A 21,865-nucleotide genomic window follows, 5' to 3' on the forward strand; every position below is an offset into this window, starting at 1 on the left:
TACCAGTATAGTCTGTTGATAGTTTTTCATTGATTTGAAGTTTGTGTCTCAGATGACTAGACAATAATTCCAAAGATGCCGTGCATACTATGCGTATACCTTACAAAAGTGAGAAGTATATTTAAAAGCAAGTTTTTAAATTTAGGGGCATGGCAACAATAAATTGAGAATTTATCTCTAAAATGGGAACAGGGTAGTTTCTAAGTGACAGTGTAACTTGGCCAGCAGAGTGACACCTCTTCTTAAATTGCTGGTATATTTGGAATATGGGACTTTATGTCACTGAAAGGAATTAAGATTGAATTATACTATGTTTGGCATTTCTGTATTTTAAAACTAAAGTTGCCTCCCCCATTCAAGTAAAGAATTCATACCATTTCATTTTCGAACTGCCTTGTTAGCATATTAGATCTCTACTTCTAGTTTTATTTGTATTTGTGTCTGTAGATTGTGCCTTGCCAGTACATGCTGCAGACAATGAAGGATGAACAAGTTTTCTACATTCAATACTTGAAGTCCATGGCATTTTCAGTGTACTGCCAGTGCAGGCGACCTCTGCCTACACAGATCCACATTAAATCCCTCACAGGATTTGGGCCTGCCGCCAGCATTGAGATGACTCTCAAGAACCCAGAGGTAGGTAGCAGCAACAGGGCAGAAATTTGCAAAAAGACTACTTTTATGCTAAAGATGCAAGCCAAGAGAGTTGCTTGCTTGGTTGGTCTTCTACCTTTATTGTAAGAGTGGTAGGTTTCTTTAATCCTTAAATTGAAATAGAGGAGATACTTCTCTGAACTTGTATAATTTTTGAGAAAAGAGGCAAGCAAACTCTTGCCGTTTTTTGATGTAAGACCTAAGGCAACAGTACACTTATCCCTTTTACTTATGAAAGTTCAATTTTCCTATATTTATTTTGTTCATCATTGTTTGAAGCTAATCTGTGTCTTAAATCACTCTCCACCTTCCCCAGCTCATTTTTTTTCTCTTGGAACAGCCGCTGTGTATGTGTTTACTCTGCACTTTCTCCTCCCCTTGTCTCAGTGCTTCTGTATGTAAATGAACGCTTTTTCTCTCCATCTTTGTAAACCTGTTTCCCACAGATAAGTACCTCAGGGGGAATTCTAAAACACCAAAGCAAAACACGTTTTAAACAGAAGTTGTACACTTCTTTTGTTTTACTAATCACCTTATCCTGAAGGTAGACGTACAGGGCAGTGTTTAGAACTCTCAAAGCCTTCAGTTCCCACAACTTTTGCATGAAAAATTACCCATTAATAAAGGCCAGCAAACACCTCTTCACCATTAGAGAACTTAAAAACACCCAAAATTGCTAGTTTTAGTTGTTAATGTAAGTTTTTGTGGAAAACTAAAAAAATGACGCACTACTTAATACTGCATTTGTTGTAACTTGGTTCAGGTCAGCTTGGTCCCAAGAGAGGAAACTGCTTAGCTGACAACTTACATTCGCTCTGGGGTTATAGAAAATTTCTATCTTTGGCAGTTTTAGGTTAGTTTATTCTTTTGAGTCTGTATTTTTTACTTTTGTGAGCATGTCATATGTTTTCTCTACTACTAGCTTTTTCTAGAATAAAAATAAATATGTTTCTACTTGTTTCAAATTTGTGTCCAGAAATTGAGGTTGTGCCTTTCTTTATAAACTTTGAATCTTTTAGTTTTTTACCTCTTGTGGTTATTCTGCAATTCAGATGCAATCATTCCTTATGCTTTGGTAAGAAGTTACCACAATTTCAAATGACAACTAATAGTAGTCTGCATTTTCAGAGAAGAGAGTAAAGGCTGACTACCTATATTAAGATCCGAGGCATTATGTAATGTTTTAAAAGATTATATAAGATACTGGCAGGACACCATGAGAGTTCATGAGATATATAGTGAGGCTTAACTTAGATTAAAATAAATCACAAAAAATATTCTTTCTTTCCTTTTGCTTTGGAACAGGAAGAGAGAAATCAATCATTTGACTTAATTAAAAATGTAAGAACCAAATGTTGTGAACATTTACTGAGGTTTATAAATTTTTACTTGCATTAAGGTGCAATGGCTAATTGCTAAATGCTGCCTCTCCCTCAGTCTGCAGCTAGAATTTTGTACTTTCATTCAGCAACTATAGCTGAGTGTCTACCGTGTGCCAGACACTGTATTAGGTGTTGACTGTGCAGTGGTGAACAAGACACCAGTCCCCTGCTTCCAGAATTCTCATTTTCTGCAGTGGCACAGTCTCATGCAAGCTCCTGGCAACCACTGTTCTACTTGGTGTCTCTGTGGGGTTGCCTGTTCTGGACGTTTTTTGTAAATGGAATCTTCCAATATAGAATGTTTTATGTCTGCCTTCTTTCACTTAACATAATGTTTTCGAGGTTCATCCATGTCATAGCATGTATCAGTACTTCATTTCTTTTTATGGCTAAGTACTATTCCGTTATATGGGTAGACCACATTTTGTTTATCCATTTATTAGTGGATGGGCGTATGGATTTTTCCACCTTTTGGCTATTGTGACTAACCCTGCTCTAAACATTTGTGTATGAGTTTTCGTGTGGTTATATGTTTTCAGTTTTCTTGGTAAGTACCTAGGAGTGGAATTTCCGGGTCTGTGGAGAGTGAATGGATCAGTGATAAGGTTAGCTTTGAAACTTGAGCAAGTTGTTGATTATGTATCCCTAAAATGAAGGAATTGGATTAACTTATCTCCAAGGTCTCTTTTAAGTTTAAAATTCTGTAATTCCATTATTACTGTTTCTTATGCTATATAGTTCAGGGGTTGGCAACTCTGTGGGCTAAATCCAGCCTGCAGCCTGCATTTGTATGACCAGCTAGGTAAGGATGATTACTACATTTTTACGAAGAGAAGATTATGTGACAGGGACTCATAAAGCCTAAAGTATTTACTGTCTGATCCTTTACAGAAGTTTGCTGACCCCTGCCATAGTTTACTAAATACTGAAATGTATATAAAGCTAGAAACAAAGATGACAATTAAATCTCATCACAGTTTATCTAAAATATTTGTCTTAGGTAACAGCTAACACTTAGATCTCTTTAATTACTTACACACACACATCATAAAGTATAATATACATACTGAAAAGTACCCAGTCTTAAGCATACTGCTTGATGAATTTCCACTAAGTAAAAATATTATGTAACTAGCACTAGAAACAAAACATAACAAGCATCCAGAAACCTCTCTAATGTCCCTTCCAGTCACTCCAATGGTAATCACTATTCTGACTTATAACAGCATAATTTTGCCTGTTTTTGGCTTTATATAAATGGAATCATATTTACAGTGTTTTGCGCCTGACTTCTTTTACTCCGTGTTGAGAATCATCCATTGTGTTGCTTGTAGCAGTAGTTTTTTTCATTCTCTTTGCTGCTGTTTAATATTCTGCTTGTGTAACTTTATCACAATTTATCATCCATTTTACTGTTGATGGTTATTTAGGTTATTTTCTCTTTGGAGCTATTAAGATTGGTAGTGTTGTAAACATGCTTATACCTGTCCTTTGTAAACATATATGTGCATTTTGGGGGGTCAGAGGGTGTGTGTTTGTTCACCTTTTACAGGTGTTGTGAAATACTTTTCCGAAGCACATCATACTCCAGCAATGTATGAAAGTTCTAATTGCCCTGTATTCTCACCAATACTTGATGTTTTCTTTCCTTTATACTTCAGACATTCTGGTGGGTGTGTAGTGGTTTTAATCCACTTTCCTAATGACTAATGAAGTTGGGCCAATAATAATTTCTTTTAATAAGGAAATAATTGGCTTGATTGGGTTCCCTACCTTAAACAATTTTTTTGGTATCATTATTATTTGTATATATAGGACTAGTCGGGAGGCAGTCTATTGTCATTTCTCCCTGTTGGTTTCCCTCAGTGCTGTATGGGTTTTGTTATAAACATGGAGTGGCTTTGTGTTGATACTGATTTTGATTTTGATTTCAGCGGCCCAGCCCAATCCAGCTTTACTCCCCTCCTTTTATATTGGCCCCAATCAAAGACAAGCAGACAGAGCTGGGAGAGACATTTGGTGAAGCGAGCCAGAAATACAACGTGCTCTTTGTGGGCTATTGTCTGTCTCACGACCAGCGCTGGCTTTTGGCTTCCTGCACCGACCTCCATGGAGAATTATTAGAAACATGTATTGTAAATATTGCTTTACCAAACAGGTGAGGAACCTTGGTGTTTATGGTGTGTGTAAATTGATGCTGTGCCTTTTCTCAGATAATGGATCTTTCTAACTTTCCTATCTAAATGCAGTGGGTAATATGTGGGTGGGTTCTTTGGAATTTTCTTGGTTTTGTTGTACTAAATAATAGCTTTGATTCATTTAGGGACCCTTTTCCATGTCTGTTTTAGATCACGGAGGAGTAAAGTATCTGCACGTAAAATTGGACTACAGAAGTTATGGGAATGGTGCATAGGTATTGTCCAAATGACATCTCTGCCCTGGAGAGTTGTAATTGGGCGACTTGGGCGTCTTGGCCATGGGGAACTTAAAGGTGAGAAATTCCTGAAACAAAGGAAAGGAAAAGGGCTGAGCTAATGTCATTAACTAAGCTGAGGGAGAAAATTATAAAGTTGGCAGTAAGAATAAAGCAGATTATATTTTCTGATTCTTTTAAATGTACAGGATAAACCAGTGGCTTTTAGACTTTTCATTAGCAACAAAATCATTTACACAAAGAAAATCTTAAATATAATATTGAACCCCAGTATATAAAACAGAAAAAGCATTTTTAATATAAAAATGATACTTGGTAAATTAGAATTTCTAACATTTATTTATATATTGTGAGAAGAACAAGTCAGTTTTAACTGGAAAATTTTATATCGGAGATTATGGATGAGAGTAGAAGTCATGTACAGCCTTTACTTTCGTTTGCTGGTTTGTTTTTGGTGGTTGAGGGTGATGAGCTTTGTATTTACTTTTGTTTCGGTGGCTTGATTGCAAGATAATCCTGATTGACAAGGACAAGTAGTTGCAAATTGGAAGAGTCTTTATTCACTTTGCCACTCTCTGATATTCTTCAGTCTGGAAATTTAAGAGAGCAGATTTTTTAAAGTTGAATCCCCCAATATATCTACCGACTGCTTATATTTCTTACTATAAATATAAGAAAGCACTAAAAGTAACTGCAACGTAACACAGCTGACCACTGGCAGCTGCCTTGCCTGGTGTTGAGCCCAGCTCATTTATTATCCTTGTGTAGCTACTTGTACAGTTTTATATGAGCAATATGAACAGGCCTAGATTATTTTTTAAAGCCCTATCGATTAATGACACATTTATAAAAAGTTCAGTATATGCATATAGATGGGAGAAGTTTTTGTTTTTGTTTTTAATGTTTATTTATTTGGTTTTGCCAGGTCTTAGTTGTGGCACCTGGGGTCCTTAGTTGAATCTCGCGGGCTCCTTAGTCGCATCTCGCGGGCTCCTTAGTCATGGCATGCGAACTCTTAGTTGCAGCATGCATGTGGGATCTAGTTCCCTGACCAGGGATCGAACCTGGGCCCCCTGCATTGGGAGCGCGGAGTCTTAACCACTGCGCCACCAGGGAGGTCCCGGGAGAGGTTTTTTTCTAACATCTGCACAAAAGCAAGCATATGTCACAAATTAGCTTGGTGGTTTTGCACGTGCCAAGTATATATCAGAACAGAGTTGGCAAACTTTCTTTGTAAAGGGCAAGGTAGTAAATATTTTTGACTTTGCAGGCTAGCTGGTCACTGTTGAACTACTCAGCTCTGCTACTGTAATGCCAAAGCAGCCATAGACAATACCCCAGTGAATTGGTGTGGCTGTATTCCAATAAAACCTTGTTTACAAACAGGTGGTGGGCAGGATGTGAGCTGCGGACCATAGTTTGCTGACCCTTGCGTTAGAGTGTGCATCTTATTTCTTTACATGAAATTTATATCTGGTATTTGTGGAAACCCTGAAATAAAACCCCTGATACAGATATAACTTGCCTTGTAGTAAGTGCCTAAGTGAGTTAATTTTTAGGGTTTAACAGCAGTTTATACAAATATTATATAATATGTATTAAGTAAGTGTTTTCTTAGGAATCTATTATACACAGATTTTTTTGTATTAAATTATACTGTAGACCAATAGAAAATATTATCCTTTTCATTTTTAAAAGAATATTATAATGAATCTGTATCAGTAGCCTGGAGGTCTAATACATTAGGGGATTCATCATTTCATTTCTGTCAGAATTCCTATCTTCTCTTTTAGTATGCCTTTTAGTCAATCTTATTTCTTAAAGGCTTTGAGCTACTCTTAACCCTTGGGAAAAGTTAGAATGTAATAGAAAAGAAGTAGAGGGGATAAAAATGTAGCCTAGTAGTCTAGTTACTTGGTATTTTGGAAAATTATTAAAACCATCGCCTTCCCTTTTATGATTTTTTAGAAGGGACACACTCTTCTTTCTTTTCTCTTGGGGGAGAAGAATGTAAGTGTGACTGAGGGCTCCATCAAAAGACTGAGAGCAAGTGTACTTGCAAGGAGTAAAAACATGGAGAAAAGCCTAGTGTCCAGGACATCAGCTTCCCAATCTACAGTTTCTTCCTTTGGGGAACTGAGGTCTGCACCACGTTGCATTTCTGTGGGGCAGTGTCAGATATGAGTCCACAGATTTCAGAGTCAGTTTTGTGAATCTCTGTTCTTTATCACCAGAGTGTTTGTCATAAAAATAATCATACTGTCTTTTCCTTCTTACTTGGTTTTTATATACTGAACTCACTTCTCTTTGGTATTTCTGTGGTTTTTAAAAATACTCCCTCCTCCATGTTCCTTGACCCTTTTATTTCAGCCACTTCAGTTCAGTGTTCATTAGGAATATGAAATGTGAACGTTTTTTTTCCACTTGCTTTTTAAGGGGAGAGCAGGTTGTTTGAGAACAGTATGTGGAGGTAGAGAGGTGGAGTGGTGTTACATCAGTGGGATGTGGCACGGCTGCAGTAATGTGACGTGTGCTTCATGTGTGTCGGGGTCAAAGTAAAGGGGGTACCAAGTGCTTTTCAGTTCCCAGGGTAACATTACCCGCAACAGTTCTGTGAGGAGACGTAGTGCCTTTGTTGGGAGGCAATAAACAGACGATAGAAAGAAAATTTGTGGCACCTTTTTAATCTGAACAGTTAATGTGGCATCATTTGGAGTACTTTACTTGCACCCGTTGCTTATCGGATCTTTGGGCATGCCAGGAAAGGGTCCCCTTCGTTTCTTCTGTTGCTTGCCTTTCATGAAACAACCAATCTACCTTAGCAGTAAACAAAACTGAGGTCCACCCCAAACTGTGCTCTCTTCTGAAGAAAAGTGTTCACAGGGGTAGTGAAAGAACCGGACCTGGAGAAGGAGAAAGGACAGAACATACTGGCATCACCATTGAAAACTATTTTAAGTGCCTAAGTCTGCCCGGGTCTGTGCCGGACTCACGGGTCATTTCAGACGTGATTTCAATCTCTGTAGTCGTTGGCCTTTGTTTCTTTGTTAATGAAGTGTAATCGAGGTCAAGTAACATTTTCTTTGTAGCAAGGAGGGGAACCTGTATAAAGCCATATTCCCTTCAGGGCCCAATCCTAGAAATTCAGTTATCAGGCAAAACTGGTAAAATGCTCAAACCTCACATCAGTATGAATTTCTGAAGACTGTGTGTGATTGTGATATTTGATTGCAGATTGGAGTATCCTCCTTGGAGAATGTTCACTACAGACAATCAGTAAACGGCTCAAGGACGTGTGCCGGATGTGTGGAATCTCTGCCGCAGACTCTCCTTCTATCCTCAGTGCCTGCCTGGTTGCCATGGAGCCCCAGGGGTCCTTTGTAGTGATGCCAGGTAAATCTCCTCCGTTTTGTTAATTATGTATCAGAACAGTTCAGTCCATTCAATCTTAAGTCCACACACAAATATAGAATGATCTGTATTATCTTCATGAGAAAAAATTGTACTTAGGGCTCAAAATGGAAACCATTTGGTCTCTTCCAAGGGGAGTGGTTTGTGATTTTATTATCTTTGTTGACCATCATTTGGGAGAGAGCCCAAGTCCGGGGTGTGATTGAGAGTCTTGGCGAATTATTTGACCCCAACCTGTTGTTAGTTTATGAAGTTCACCCTCCAAAAATGACTTAAGTGGGCACCAACATGGTATGTATTTTAATACCCTTTTGAAGAAAGGTATTTGATAGACTCTTCAAGCAGCCTCAAGAGGACGTTCAGAGTCTCTCTGTGGTTGAGGATGAATGTGAAGTAGACGGGGTAGAGCATTTAGCACAGTGTCTGGTAGCCACAGTAACTCAGTAAGTGCCAAGATGGTGGGCAGCCGAAACATCATGGCCACAGAATTTTTTTTAAAAACAGCAACTAAGCTGTTTTATAATTTAATAGCTAAGCAGTTTTATACTTTTTAAACCTGTTTTTACCATCCGGGTATTTCTTTGATCAAACAGCAGACCCTTGTCCCCTCCCTGTAAAAACCAACAGAAGTGTTGTGGTATGAGAATGTGGTTGCTTGTGGTCAGTCTAGAGAGAGACAGATGTCTGTACTGGCCTTGCTGGTCAGACCTTGGGTTAATTGTCACCTGTACCCGTTGGGCAAAGTTACATCATTTCTTTGTGTTCTGTCCTCCTCATGAAATGGGGGCAGTGGTTCCTACCTCTGAGGTGTAGCTTTGACCATTGAATGATATGATATGATATGATATGAATAAAGAATTCAGTACAGAATCTGGCATGCAGTATGCATTCAATAAATATTGGTTGTAACAATTACTAGTTGAATGATACCATTTCTACAGAATTGCATTGTTTGGGGGAACAGTCCGTTATAAATTATTAGCAGTCACAGGAGGAAAGAAAGTTTTATTTTTAGAAATACTTCTTATTTAAGTAATTAAAACATATTTGGTCGACTCAATCCAATTTTTTCTTAACCTTGCCAGTGTGAAATGTGGCTTGAGTTATCATAGCTATCTGCTCTGAGTCAGTTTCTTGAAAATATTTAGACAAGTGGGCTCAACTGTAACTGTGTATCCATCATGGCAGTCGTGTCAGACTCGCATCAGTCCAGCTCGGGTCATTAGTGGAGTTGTTCACTGCTGCACAAAAGGCATTGATGCATTTCCCCCCCTTTTAAGACGCTGTCACAATGGGCTCTGTTTTCGGCCGAAGTACTGCACTGAACATGCAGTCATCTCAGCTTAACACCCCTCAAGATGCTTCTTGTACACACATCTTGGTGTTCCCAACATCGTCAACCATCCAAGTGGCTCCAGCCAACTATCCCAATGAAGATGGGTTTAGCCCCAACAATGGTGAGTGGAAGACCTTGTATGCGTAGAGCGGCTCCGCTCCTTCAACAAGACACAGTGCTAGAGTAAAGAGTCGCCTGGCCGCTGCAGGTTCTTCTGTGTCGTAGTGAACACATATGAAAATGTGAAGAGGGAATTGAAGGTTTGAGAATCTTTTTGGTTTTGAAGATTTAATTTGCACTGTTGCCAAGACCAAATAACCACTTTCCTCTCTGGGGTAATTAACTTTCCCGTTTTTCATTAATGGCAAAAAAATAGTATCTGCTTGATAGTGTCCTGTACATGGGTGTCACTCTTTCAATAAAGATTTCTTGATCTGATTTGAAATGTATGAAGACTGCTAGGCAGTATGAAGATAGCACCTGTCTTTAGCTGATCATTGGGAATCTAACTTGCTCTAAAACAACTCCTTATTTGATTAGTCTTGAAATTTTTTTTAAAGTAATTTATTTTTGGCTGTGTCGGGTCTTCGTTGCTGGGCGCGGGCTTTCTCTAGCTGCGGCGAGCGGGGGTGGCTCTTCGTTGCGGTGCGCGGGCTTCTCCTTGCGGTGGCTTCTCTTGTTGTGGAGCACGGGCTCTAGGCGCGTGGGCTTCAGTAGTTGTGGCATGCAGGCTCAGTAGCTGTGGCTCGTGGGCTCTAGAGTGCAGGCTCAGTAGTTGTGGCGCCCGGGCTTAGTTGCTCCGCGGCATGTGGGATCTTCCTGGACCAGGGCTCCAACCCGTGTCCCCTGCGTTGGCAGGTGGATTTTTAACCACTGTGCCACCAGGGAAGTCCCCTTATTTGATTATTCTTAATAGATTTTTATGGTTTGAATATCTTAAAGCATTTGTTAAGCAATGATTATTTATAAACTGTAAAACGTTCAATATTATGCAGCCATGTGCATTGTTTTTTGAAGAATTTTTAGCAGCTACCAACATTTACTCCTGTTAAATGGGGAGGGTAAAAGGATACCGTCCTGCGTATGTGTATATAGAAAACACACATAATATCACAGTGTAATAATAAATACAGAAAAAGGATCAGCAAAAACGTTCATGGTGATTGGGTTTCCCCTTTTATACTTTTCTTTCCAAATTTTCTGCTGTGCGTGTACCTTACTTTTATGATATGGGAGAGAGGATTTCTTAACAAAAACATCATGCTTTGATCTGCTCGTGTAATAGGCCTCCAGTTTGAGGGCAAGTTCACACTTATTAACATGCATTAATTCAGCCTTAAGTATTTTAGATGCTAATTGGATGCATAGATGGTGTCTGCTGTTTTCTTGGATGGTGTCAATTTTAACTTTGTTTAATAATTAAATTGCTTCTTTAGCTGTTTTGCCTTCTTTTTATGTGCCTTTGGAGGCTATGCAGAGTGCGGAGTTTTACGTTATTTCTCCATTCTGTTAATACTTCACATTAGGAGATCATTGGAGAGAGTACAAAATGCAAGAATAATTTGCAGCACCTTGAACTCAGTGGGCACGCATTGTCTTACTAAGTTGTTAACAACACATGCCTGTAATAGTCATAGGCCAATAAACCGTGCATTGGTTTAAATTGGGGCTATGGATTAGCTTTTTAATTTTTGTCCTTTTTTTTCTCTCCCTCTAGATGACATGTTTGTTGACCTTCCATTCCCAGATGATATGGACAATGATATTGGCATATTAATGACTGGGAACCTCCATTCCTCTCCCAACTCCTCCCCAGTTCCCTCCCCAGGCTCTCCTTCTGGAATTGGTGTGGGCTCTCACTTCCAGCATAGTCGGGTAAGGACGTCTTGAAATAGGTTGTTTAAAGCCACCTCAGCCGTCAGGAAGATCCTCCAGAAGTGCTGTCACCTTTTACTACATGCTCCTTTCTTCCTGATGGTCTTGTCCCTGGTACAAGAGAAGTGTGGGACAGTGACTCTGTAGTTCCATTTTGAACAAAGCAGGAATTCTAAAGAAATGTTATTATTATTCCTGATGAACGTGTTTAATCAGAATAGTCCCATTACAGCTGCAAGGGTTTTATGCAGTTACTGTGTTCTGAGCAAAAATTAATTTTGGTTGCTTGCTGCTTCCCAGATATTTTTTAATTTTTTGCCAGAACAGTGGCTTTTCAGAGGCTGGTTCAATAACCCTGCTTATTTAACGTGCAGAGTAACTGTGTTAATTGAATAACACCTTGTTGATGGTTAATTAATTCGGAAAGGAGCTTAACTGGTCTTGGTTTAGGTCACGGCGCCTTCATTTAGGCGTGTTAGGTGTTCTCTGTGGCCAGCCTGCGGGAGCGGGAGGAGCCCACAGGAGTCTGAGTTTGGAGACGTGCGCAGGTTAGTACCGGTGTATCAAGGAAGAAACAGGGCTTACAGCTGCTTTCACCTTTAAATATCCCAGGATATTAGAGGTGAAGTAGCAGAAGATTGAAGCGTTAAAGGTTCTGCCATCAGCTCACGTTAAGTTTCTTTAAAAGCTAGGTGATTCATGCCTTATCACTGTATTACACTTTTTACTTAAAATGTTAAGAGATTGAGGGGTTAAGACACAGGAAAATAGCTGTGTGTCTAATATCTTAAACTGGACAAGTATAAGCAACCTGCTCACACTCACTGGGCACAAAGATGTCCTTCGAGGACTTAGGTTTCTGTCAGGTGGGACTTTTATTGCCAGCGCTGAGTTCACTGTCTCTAGGACAGTCTAGAGAAAAGAAGACTGAAAACCTTAGTTTCGGAGAAGATGAAACCAGGGAAGGCCACCTCAGTAGACGGCCCTCATGTTACTGCCTGCCCCTCATTCTCCCTTCTGCAAGGAAGGGCTTGTAAATGTCTCTATCTCCTCCAGTCATTTGCCAGGTAATGACAGTATTGGTTCACTGGAGATCGTTGTGATGGGGACCAAGAACACAAATTTTACATGGGATAGCTTTAATTTAGGATTAGCGTGAATTCTAGAGGCAAATAGCATTGCAGCTAAGAATGCGTGCCCTGGAGCTTGATAAATATCGCTCTGAATTATAGCCGAACATCTTCCTAGCTTTGTGACTTTGGGCAAGCTTACTTTACCTTTCTCAGCCTTATCTGTGAAATGGAAATAATAGCAGCGACCTCCCAGTACTGGTTGTTACAATTTAGCTCCTCCGTTAACAAAGAATTGGTAACTGAAGTGTAGTGTTCGTTTTGTGAGAAACAGAGGCGTGCTTTATTTTCTCCCTTTGTTGGCACCTCAAGCCATTGAATGTCACACTTCAGACAGCACTATGCTGAAGCTGGTCAGGTGGCCTTTCCTAATCCTGAGCACCTGCAGCCAGGTGACCCCTGAGAGGCTTTTGGCATTTCCTCTTTCCGAACCATTAAACATTCTTTGATACCCAGTTAAGAAATTACCACAGGAGAAAAAAATTTGTTCAAGGTTGCAGTAAGTTTTTATTTTTTAACCAACTCAGAAATGATACAACTTGGTGTAGTAGTTGAAGACTTTTTTTTCCTTGAAACAGAAGGCTTTTGAGAACAAATGGATTACTTATTATTGCTTTTGCATAAAAGGCACATTTTCAACTCTCGAAGCTAACTAAAAGGGTCAAAGACACGGAAACTGTCAACTGCAGAAACGCCCAGTAAGGCTCTCACAGGAGTCCCTTATTGCCGGGACTTGTAAATTGAAACAGGGCTTCTTCAGGAGCAGATCTCATGCTGCTGGTAGGTCAGGTACCGGTGAAGGGTTACAACGTGATTCACGGTGGACAGTCAGGTGTGCGCGTGTATTTTTGGTTGGTTGCTGGTGAAAGCACGTGGGTGTGGTGGGACCTTCAGCTGTCGGATTCCACTCTTTCCATTTTTAGTTTATTACCTAATAATGCCACGGAGCAGATTTTACGTTCTGCAGAAGAGGAGCCAGAGAAAATAAACCTGTATTTACTTGGCTGATGTTGTTAGTTTTACTGGTACCTTCTGCCTGAGCCATAGTTTTCATCAGATATGTGTGTGTGCAGCAAAGACACTGCCTCCCCTGTTGACCTTTCTTGGTCAGTTGACATTTTGGTGTGAGATGCTGCCAGGAAGGGGATTAGTCACTACAGTGTGCAGGGAGAATTGGTAAAAAGTTGGGTGAAGGTGGTCAAAAAGTACAGACTTCCAGTTATAAAATAAGTGTCCTGGGGATGTAATGTATATTTGAAAGTTACTGAGAGTAGATCTTAAAAGTTCTCATCAGAAGAAGAAAAATTGTAACTCTGTATGGTGGTGGATGTTAACTAGACTTATGGTGCTGATTATTTCCCACAGTTAGAATCATTATGTTGTACACCTGAAACATATGTGTCATTTATGTCAAAGTTGGTTTTTAAAAAAGCTTTATTTGGTAATAAATGCTGATCATGCTTTTGGGACTTTGTTTTTCAGAGCCAGGGTGAGCGTCTTCTTTCTAGGGAAGCGCCTGAGGAGCTGAAACAGCAGCCTCTGGCCCTTGGGTATTTTGTATCGACTGCCAAAGCTGAGAATCTCCCCCAGTGGTTTTGGTCATCGTGTCCCCAGGCTCAGAACCAGTGTCCCCTCTTCCTCAAGGTTGGTTTGGTGTTGTATTTGAAGTTGGGGGGGTGAGTGACTTATGCTCAAAATCAGTCTTGGTTAGAATTTGCCTTGGGCACCGTCGTCTTATCCTGCTCCCCGACTCTCTCACATCTACTTAAGAGTCTGAGGGTATGTTAATTACAGGTAGATGTGAAGAGCAGAATTTAGGACGGGAGCCCCAAACCATGTCACAAAGAAATGAATGACATTCTCCCAAGGAGGAGACTTCCCGCGGCCCAACGGACACATCTAGGGTGGCCATGTGGTTCTGTATAAGGCACTGCGGTCAGGGAAGTTACACCGGGGGGTGGGGCGGGCCGGGGGATAATGATGACTAGTTGTCCTCCTCCTCCACTGCCACAGGCAGTCAGCGTTCCTTTTTAGAGTAGGGCAGGAGTCAGCTAAAAAATTCCATGTTTCTGCTTGTGCCTTCCTATATATTTCTTGGAAATTTTTAATCCAAATTAAGAGTCAAAAAGATCTCTCACTTCCAGTTTGGATGAGAGAACCTAGAATGAAATCCATGGGTTGGCGAAAAGCCAACGGTTTGACAACACACTGTATTGGCAGAGCTGTGGGGAGATGGCCCTGGTACGGTGGGAAGGCCAAATATTACAACCCTGCACATTTCCCTTTGGATGCAGAAGTCCCACTACAGAGTAATCACTAAGATACACACATGTACACATACATACACACACACACAAATCTGGAAGGTTAAAACCAAAAACAGTTGAAGTAATTTACTCTTCCTGATGACTTTAACATAGTATTATAACATCAAAGAATTTATATAAAAATCCTGCAATTTCTTAATTAGAATTACTAGTCTGAAACTAGATTTATTTATCTTTTCCTCTCTAAAAAGTATACACATTCTTTAGCTCTGTTTACTGAAAAGGCTCAGGAGCCATGATAGCCTAGCAGCAATAAACACCTTTATTGACACAATTATGGTTTCTCAATACTGTTTATCATTCAAAAGAACCAGAGTTCTTTGAGGAAATGACTGATTCCAGGGCTAAAGTAAGAAGTATTCGAGGTGTACCTGAGACATCTTGTCACGCCTAGAAGCAAGGAAGCTATCAAAGGACCCAGTAGCCAACTTGGAGGGGTTCCCATTGCCCAGGGATGGGATCATTTAGTCATTAAAATGAACGATGGTGGCAGTAGGTTGATATCAATCTGTGGGTTCATAGTTGTGCTGAAAAACAAAACATTTGTAAGTCACCTTTTGAAGCTGCCAGAGCAGCAGCACATTAATCAGAAAATCGAAAATAAGGAGAATCAAGCATTTATATTGCCTCTTCTTATATTTTACAATTTATAAAGTAAAACTATACTAAAACTATTACGTTAAAAATTGATGGGGAACTTTATAGTAGATGGACTGTGCTGGTACCTGCTGGATCCAGGGATCTGTCATATTACTTCTGATGACAGCAGACATCAGGTGCCTGTGGATGTGATGCTGTAAGAAGGGCACAGCACCGGTTATGAAGTACGGGGATCAGGATAGAGGACCACCACCACGACACAGTCAGCCACGTCCCGACTGTGGAGCCTCCTACAGATTAAAACCTGAAGCGGGGGCTCCCCTGGTGGCGCAGTGGTTGAGAGTCCGCCTGCCAGTCCGGGAAGATCCCACATGCCGCGGAGCGGCTGGGCCCGTGAGCCATGGCTGCTGAGCCTGCGCGTCCGGAGCCTGTGCTCCGCAACGGGAGAGGCCACGACAGTGAGAGGCCCGCGTACCGCAAAAAAAAAACTGAAGAGGGACACTATTTAATTATTTTCAGTCCATTTGCAAAGCTAGCTTTTTTTTTTTTTCCTCTACTCTAGGATATGGAGTTATTGGGGATCACATTGGGGTTACTGAGCAGCTTAAATTCATGGACTTAGAATAGAAGCCCTGACTACAAAGGACCTTAGAGAGCATCTCCTTCTGGTAGACGTGGCCTTATTTCTGCCCCACGGTTGACTAGACCAGGAAGGTAACTGTCTTTGTTCTTTCACCAGGCTTCGCTGCATCACCACATTTCTGTAGCACAGACGGACGAACTTCTCCCTGCCAGGAATTCTCAGCGGGTTCCACATCCTCTTGACTCCAAAACCACATCTGATGTTTTAAGGTAGATTCAGACCTAGGCAACATAGCAGTACAGTTTGAAATTATATACTTTACTCTTGTTTTTCCAAGGTGTTTTAATTAAAGTGTGGTATTTGTGGAAGAGGTGCTACGTTTTGTGCAGTGGAGCACTGTCTGATTAGCCAGCGAGAGCCACACACACCCCCCCCCCAGTACCTGCATAGGACAGACAGTGTAGCATACTTTGTTAAATCTGGTAGTTATGTGCAAGTACAACTTCCTTGCTTCCCATTCAGAGGAGGCATTTCATGGTGATGGAAATAGATCAGAATAAGGGGGTGGATAGTTAGAAGACAAAGTCTGGAACTTAAAGCACTTGACTTTGGAAACATTTTCTGCCCTCCTTGACATAGATTATGTAAATAAAGTTAAGTACAACATAAATTCCATAGCTGGGAAATACCTCCCAGAATTGTCTTGCAGGCTGTAAACATTCCTCATGTACCTTGAGAAAATATGCAAGCTCTTCCTAGTGTTTTCTAACTCTTAAATGATTTGGAAATTGTAGTTAAAGCAAGAACCTACCTAATCTACACGATTTTGGCTTCCAAGGCCTCTAGAGCAACACTGTCCAATAGAAGTATAATGTGAGTCACATATAATTACTGTTTTAATGTGGCTACTAGAAAAGTTTTAAAATCAGTGAAGTTAATTTTAGTAATAACTTTATCAGTTATATAAAAACGTGATAACGATGTCAAAATATAAAAAATAGTGTCATTTGAACAGTAATCAATATAAAAATACTCATGAGCTATTTTCCATGCCTTTTTAAATACTAAGTCTTTGAAATCCCGGTGCCTGTTCTCTGTGTACAGCATATCTGAGTTCACGGAGTTGGGGGCCGGTGGCTGCCATATTGGACAGTGCAGGTCTAGAAGGAAGGGGGGACATGAGGAAACGAACTCTGGGAAAGAGCCTGGGGCAACTTACGGAATGACGTTAGGCCTTCTTCCTGCTGACATCTGGCACTGGCACGTTAGAACTTGCAGACCAGCCTTACTTCTGTCGTGCCTGGTGCCCTGACCCGTGTGTTCTCTCCGGCAGGTTTGTTTTGGAGCAGTACAACGCTCTGTCCTGGCTCACGTGCAATCCGGCCACCCAGGACCGTACCTCCTGCCTTCCCGTCCACTTTGTGGTGCTCACTCAGTTGTACAACGCCATCATGAATATACTCTAATTGGAGAAGCACTTGTTCTCTCTGGCTCAGTTCCTTCTCCCCGCAACCTCAGTCCAAGGAACCTGCTACACTCTGCAAATACCCCACTCCCTCCTCTTGAGACCACTCTGCACAGTCCTGCACTGTGATTACTTCTCAGCAGGCACATGTCAATTCTGCAGTGTTCATTACCAGAGTGACTCAGACACTTCTCTCATGGACCTGGAAACTTCCATAAGCAGTGACTTTCAGCCAGTGTTATGGTGTGTGCGGCCCCAAACCACTGGGCCACAGGAAGTTTTTTGTTGTTGGTTTTCAAGAGGGAAACAGAAGAGACAGTATCCTTTTGCACAAGAGTCTGTGTTTTCAGCCTCTGTTTAATAAGGGCAGTTCAGCCCTCTGGATGAAATCCTCTAGTTATTGGTGTATGGCCTGTGGGTTACCTGAACTCCATAATCTGGGACTTTTGAGAAACAAGAACCAGCTCAAGTACATGATTTCATAATGGGGTTTCTGTCTCCCTAGTGCTCCCATCTAGATTGGCATGAGTGCTTTGGTTGACTTTATACCTGTGTGTAGATACAAAAGGTCTGGAGACATCTTCATATTGTTTATTTATTTTAGGTTGTTTTGTCATAATGGTTTTTGTGACTTTCTTTTAATTTTTTTAATTCCCAAGGACCAGGTACAGTAGCTGAAACCCAACTCAGATCCACCATAGGATTCTTTGACTACATACCTCTGTCCTAGAAGCCAGAAAAGGAGTGAAAACAAATTGGGGAGATCCTGCTTACAAGTAATATATTCAAAACCACCCAGCAGTAGGTTTTGTTGAGAATAAACTGGGTAAACATTCTGCCATATTCCTTATTAAAAGTGGCCAGCGTTTCATGAAGGACAACATTTTTATACAGAAGGCAGTCAAGCTCAACCCAGAGCCATGGAGGCAAGTACCTTCATTAGTTTTATATAGTCACAATGGAAATATATTTTCTAGTGAATTCTTACTGAAAGCCAGGTCTCTCCTCTCATTAGATCAAAAGGGACTCATGTATATATCACAATCGAAAGTGTTTGCTCATAAAATCAGTTACAAATATGGTAAATTTTTTCTGGACCACAGGAATATTATTCCAAAGAAATATTCAACTTAACCATTAAATTAGTACTTGAAGTTGAGCCTTCGTGGTGGGACTTTTTTAAAAAAACATGCCTTTTTAAATCATTAAGGCTAATTGAAGTATTTTATCCAGGCCCGAGAGGGTTGTCTTTAAGACTCCATTTCTACCCCTACCTTGCTGTGCGTTTCTGTCTGAGGGCAGTGGGTGTGGGCTTGCCTCCCATGAGCCCCTCTGGTCAGGCTGTTGAGCTCTAATCACCTGTGGAGAGAATCATGCAAATTTTAAAAGTTCTTCCAAGAGACTTCCATATTCTGGTTATTAACAAAAAAAGGAAAAATGTAATAACTGATACGATTTTGTAAAAGTATTTTTCTTGAAATAATCTAACGTTTAAAACATATTAAAAAAAAGTTGTGTGGTGGGAATGTGAAAGCAGAGAAGTAACTTGTAAATGGATAATTTTGTTCTCTGTACCACCAATGGGGGGGGAGGGGTCGACTTTCGCAGTGTATAGGTTAAAAAAAATCTGATATATCAAACCATTTGTATCTAATGTGTACAGTGTAAAATTGACTTTAAAAATATTGCAGTGCTATTTTTTCTTAATCAGAAAGGAAAAATTCTCAAGGCCTTTTGAAGAGCATAAGATGATGAAGATTGTAAACTTGTATAAAATTATCTTGGTGAGAAGACAAATTGTAAAGTAGATATTTGTAATCTTTTACCACTTTGGGGTTGCTTTTTTTCCCAGAATTCATCAGAACTTTGAATTTTTTTTTTTAATGGGCTGTTTTTAATGCAGGGGCTTTTCTTCCCTAGAAACCCAATTCTCAGCAAAAAAAAGAAAAAAAAATACAAAAAACAAAAAAACCCCTACAAAAATTAAAAAAAAAAAAAAGGCAGCAAAGGGTAGTTTTCATCTGGTGTCTTTTATTTAAGTTTTTTAAGTTAAGAAAAGCTGGTGACATATTTATACGTTTTTGTGCAAAAATAAATGAATGGCAATAGATTTTAAAAAAATCTTATTATGTACTTCTGTGTGAAAAAGTCTGTATAATATTTCCCTTAAATATGCATTATTTTACTTGTGAGTTTTTTACTGAATTAATCTGAAATGTACAAGCCCTGGATTTGCTACAGAGTGAGAACTTATTTTATTTTTTTTTTATTTTTAATTTTGGAAATTCTGCAGAAATCAGAACTCTTACCATGGTTTGAACTAAAGAGGGGAAATGGGGGAGGGGAGAGGGGTGGGATTGTCCAGCATGCTTGTATGTATATTTCAGAACCTTTTTTAAATGTAAAAGCTGTACATTTCTGGGAAGTTCTGAATTTCTTTTGTTTCCTTTTTTCCTTCAAGCATTTTGCAGTGAGCTTCTTTTATATATAGCAAACAATTTGAAAGAATACAAAAATATGTGAAGTTCATTAAAAAAAACTACAGTATAGCGCTGGTACAGTACACTAAAAGACTTTGATAAAAAGAAACAATACTAAAAGGCCTCCATTTTAAATGTCATTCATATATACCTTGTGAATGAGAGCTATATACTTTTACACACTTTTTTAGAGGAATAAATTATTGAATTACTGAAACGTTGAGTGGCTTTTTTCCCCTTCCATCCTGCTTTTGTAATGGGAGTGATCCACGCCTATTCAAAAGGTGTTAAGTATTATGGATTGAACAGTCCTTGACCAGCAGCCAGGCTCGACCTTCCAGCGGAAAGTTTTACTCCCCTGATCAGCACATCTCGTAGCTGTTCTCAGACGGTTTTCTCTCTCTCTCTCTCTGTCTCTCACACACACACACCCATTGGATTTGGAGCTCTGGTGTTTAGTTCCTTAACTGTTCTGAGTAGATCACATCTAACGGTGATCACACGTCTAACAGTGAGCTACTTGTCTCCTAGCTCTTACGATTGCGGTCAATACTAGAACAACTTACAAGTCTGTTTTCTACTTGCTTTCTCTTCACGGTCTCAGCCCGTTTCTTTTTGATGTTCCTTAAAAAGAACAGTTCCATCGCTTTGCTGTTTTCCCAGTTCACAGCCTGGTGGCAGTCGTATGCCGTCTAACACACACACAAGCAGGGCGCCCATTGACTGCATGGCAGCCACTACGTTGTTTTCTTCTCCTTGGGTCCATTCCGTGGGAGAAACCCCTGTGGGGGCAGAAGCTCTCGCTAAAATAGTAAACACCAGGACCTGGCAGAGCCTACTGTCGAAATTTGAGTAAATTGAAAGACCTCGCCTTTAATCTTCCTCCAACTCTTTGGCAGTATACATTGTTCTGAATCTAACGATAAAGTGTTGAGACTACTCAGCCTCAGTTATTTCATCTGCAAATGAGGGATGAGGGCAATTCCATGAGAAATGCTTTGCAAACTAAAAAGCTGTGTCCGTGTTATTATAGTTGTACTATTGAAGAAGCCTGAGAAAAGTGAGGCCACTTCTCTGTTAACAGATAATATCGGTCTCTGTCTCATCCAGTTGCACTGCCTTATGCATAGTTCACAGCACTCTTGGTAACGCTGCCTGCCCAAAGCATTAAAGAACCACACACTTCCTAGATCCTATGTGATCAGGTCAGTCCGATGATTCCTGTGTCCCGTAAAAATCAGAATTAGGTGGTATTTTTCCAACCAATTGATTTGCTTGGGTTCTGTGCTCATACAGCGGATGGCACTTTATCCAACAATCAATGAATGCTGGTTTTATTTATACTAGGAACTTTGTTTTCATAACCACTATTTGCTGTACCAATTCAGCAATACTAGCTAAATCTCCTTGAGGTAGGAAAAATTATTTGTCAAATGCATTGAAACATTTTGCAAATTAGATGCAGGTAAGTCTGACCTGCCACTCAAGAACTATCAGCCTCCAGCCCTTTGCACTGCTCAGATTCTGCCTAACACCAGTTCATCCCCTCCAAGGATGCCATCAAATAGTTTTATGTTCCTGCTGTTCGAGAAGTCACAGGGCCAGGAATTTGTCCCTAACTGGTGTCAAAAAAGTGCAGTTTGTCCACAGGAGTTTTTAAAGACAGACTTTTCATAAGACTTAGTGCCTAAGTGTGAGAGCCACATAACTGAAAACAGCCTTTGCCGCTTGTCATTTCTTTCTCTTCTGAATTCGCCACTTGCTAAAATCCTATCAAGAGGCAATTTGAATGTATTACCAGTAAAATTTTTATCTTGGTGTTAAATGATTCGCTTGTTTATATCCCCTTGACAAAAATGTCACTTTAACAGTAATTATTTCATGTCATTAATACCTAATGAGACGCCATTAGAAAATTCTGTGGTGCCAGGTAATACGTGGTTGCAGCAGTTGCCCTGGGCATCTTACTCTGCTGGGAACCAGATTTACCAGTCTCCCACCACTTCACTTGAAATTCTCAGGTCAACTTTATTAAAGATTTTTTGGCACTTAACTGCTTCTGGTTAGAACTCCAAAGTAATGAAGCAGGTAAGAAATAGCAGTTGATAAGGAAGAAGACTTGGATAAGACTAAAAGTATTGATTTTTCTCTGCAAAGATTATTTCCTCAATGAGCATTAGTTACCAGG

General features: G+C 40.1%; 1 protein-coding gene across 2 annotated transcripts in view; it reads left to right on the forward strand.

Moving 5' to 3' along the window:
• MED13L (mediator complex subunit 13L) overlaps nt 1-19,894 on the forward strand; it is a 288,468-nt gene extending 268,574 nt beyond the window's left edge. For both annotated transcript variants that reach the window (XM_081252288.1, XM_081252289.1), the window contains exons 23-31: nt 448-636; nt 3,971-4,194; nt 4,385-4,527; nt 7,705-7,863; nt 9,162-9,338; nt 10,935-11,092; nt 13,705-13,866; nt 15,889-16,001; nt 17,066-19,894. In XM_081252288.1, coding sequence (XP_081108414.1) covers nt 448-636; nt 3,971-4,194; nt 4,385-4,527; nt 7,705-7,863; nt 9,162-9,338; nt 10,935-11,092; nt 13,705-13,866; nt 15,889-16,001; nt 17,066-17,198 — 1,458 coding nt within the window. In that variant the 3' untranslated portion in view covers nt 17,199-19,894. The remainder of the gene's footprint in view (nt 1-447; nt 637-3,970; nt 4,195-4,384; nt 4,528-7,704; nt 7,864-9,161; nt 9,339-10,934; nt 11,093-13,704; nt 13,867-15,888; nt 16,002-17,065) is intronic.
• The last annotated feature ends 1,971 nt before the right edge of the window (nt 19,895-21,865 follow it).

This window comes from Mesoplodon bidens, assembly GCF_964165515.1.
Source record: "Mesoplodon bidens genome assembly, chromosome: 13".
Taxonomy (NCBI): Eukaryota; Metazoa; Chordata; class Mammalia; order Artiodactyla; family Ziphiidae; genus Mesoplodon; species Mesoplodon bidens.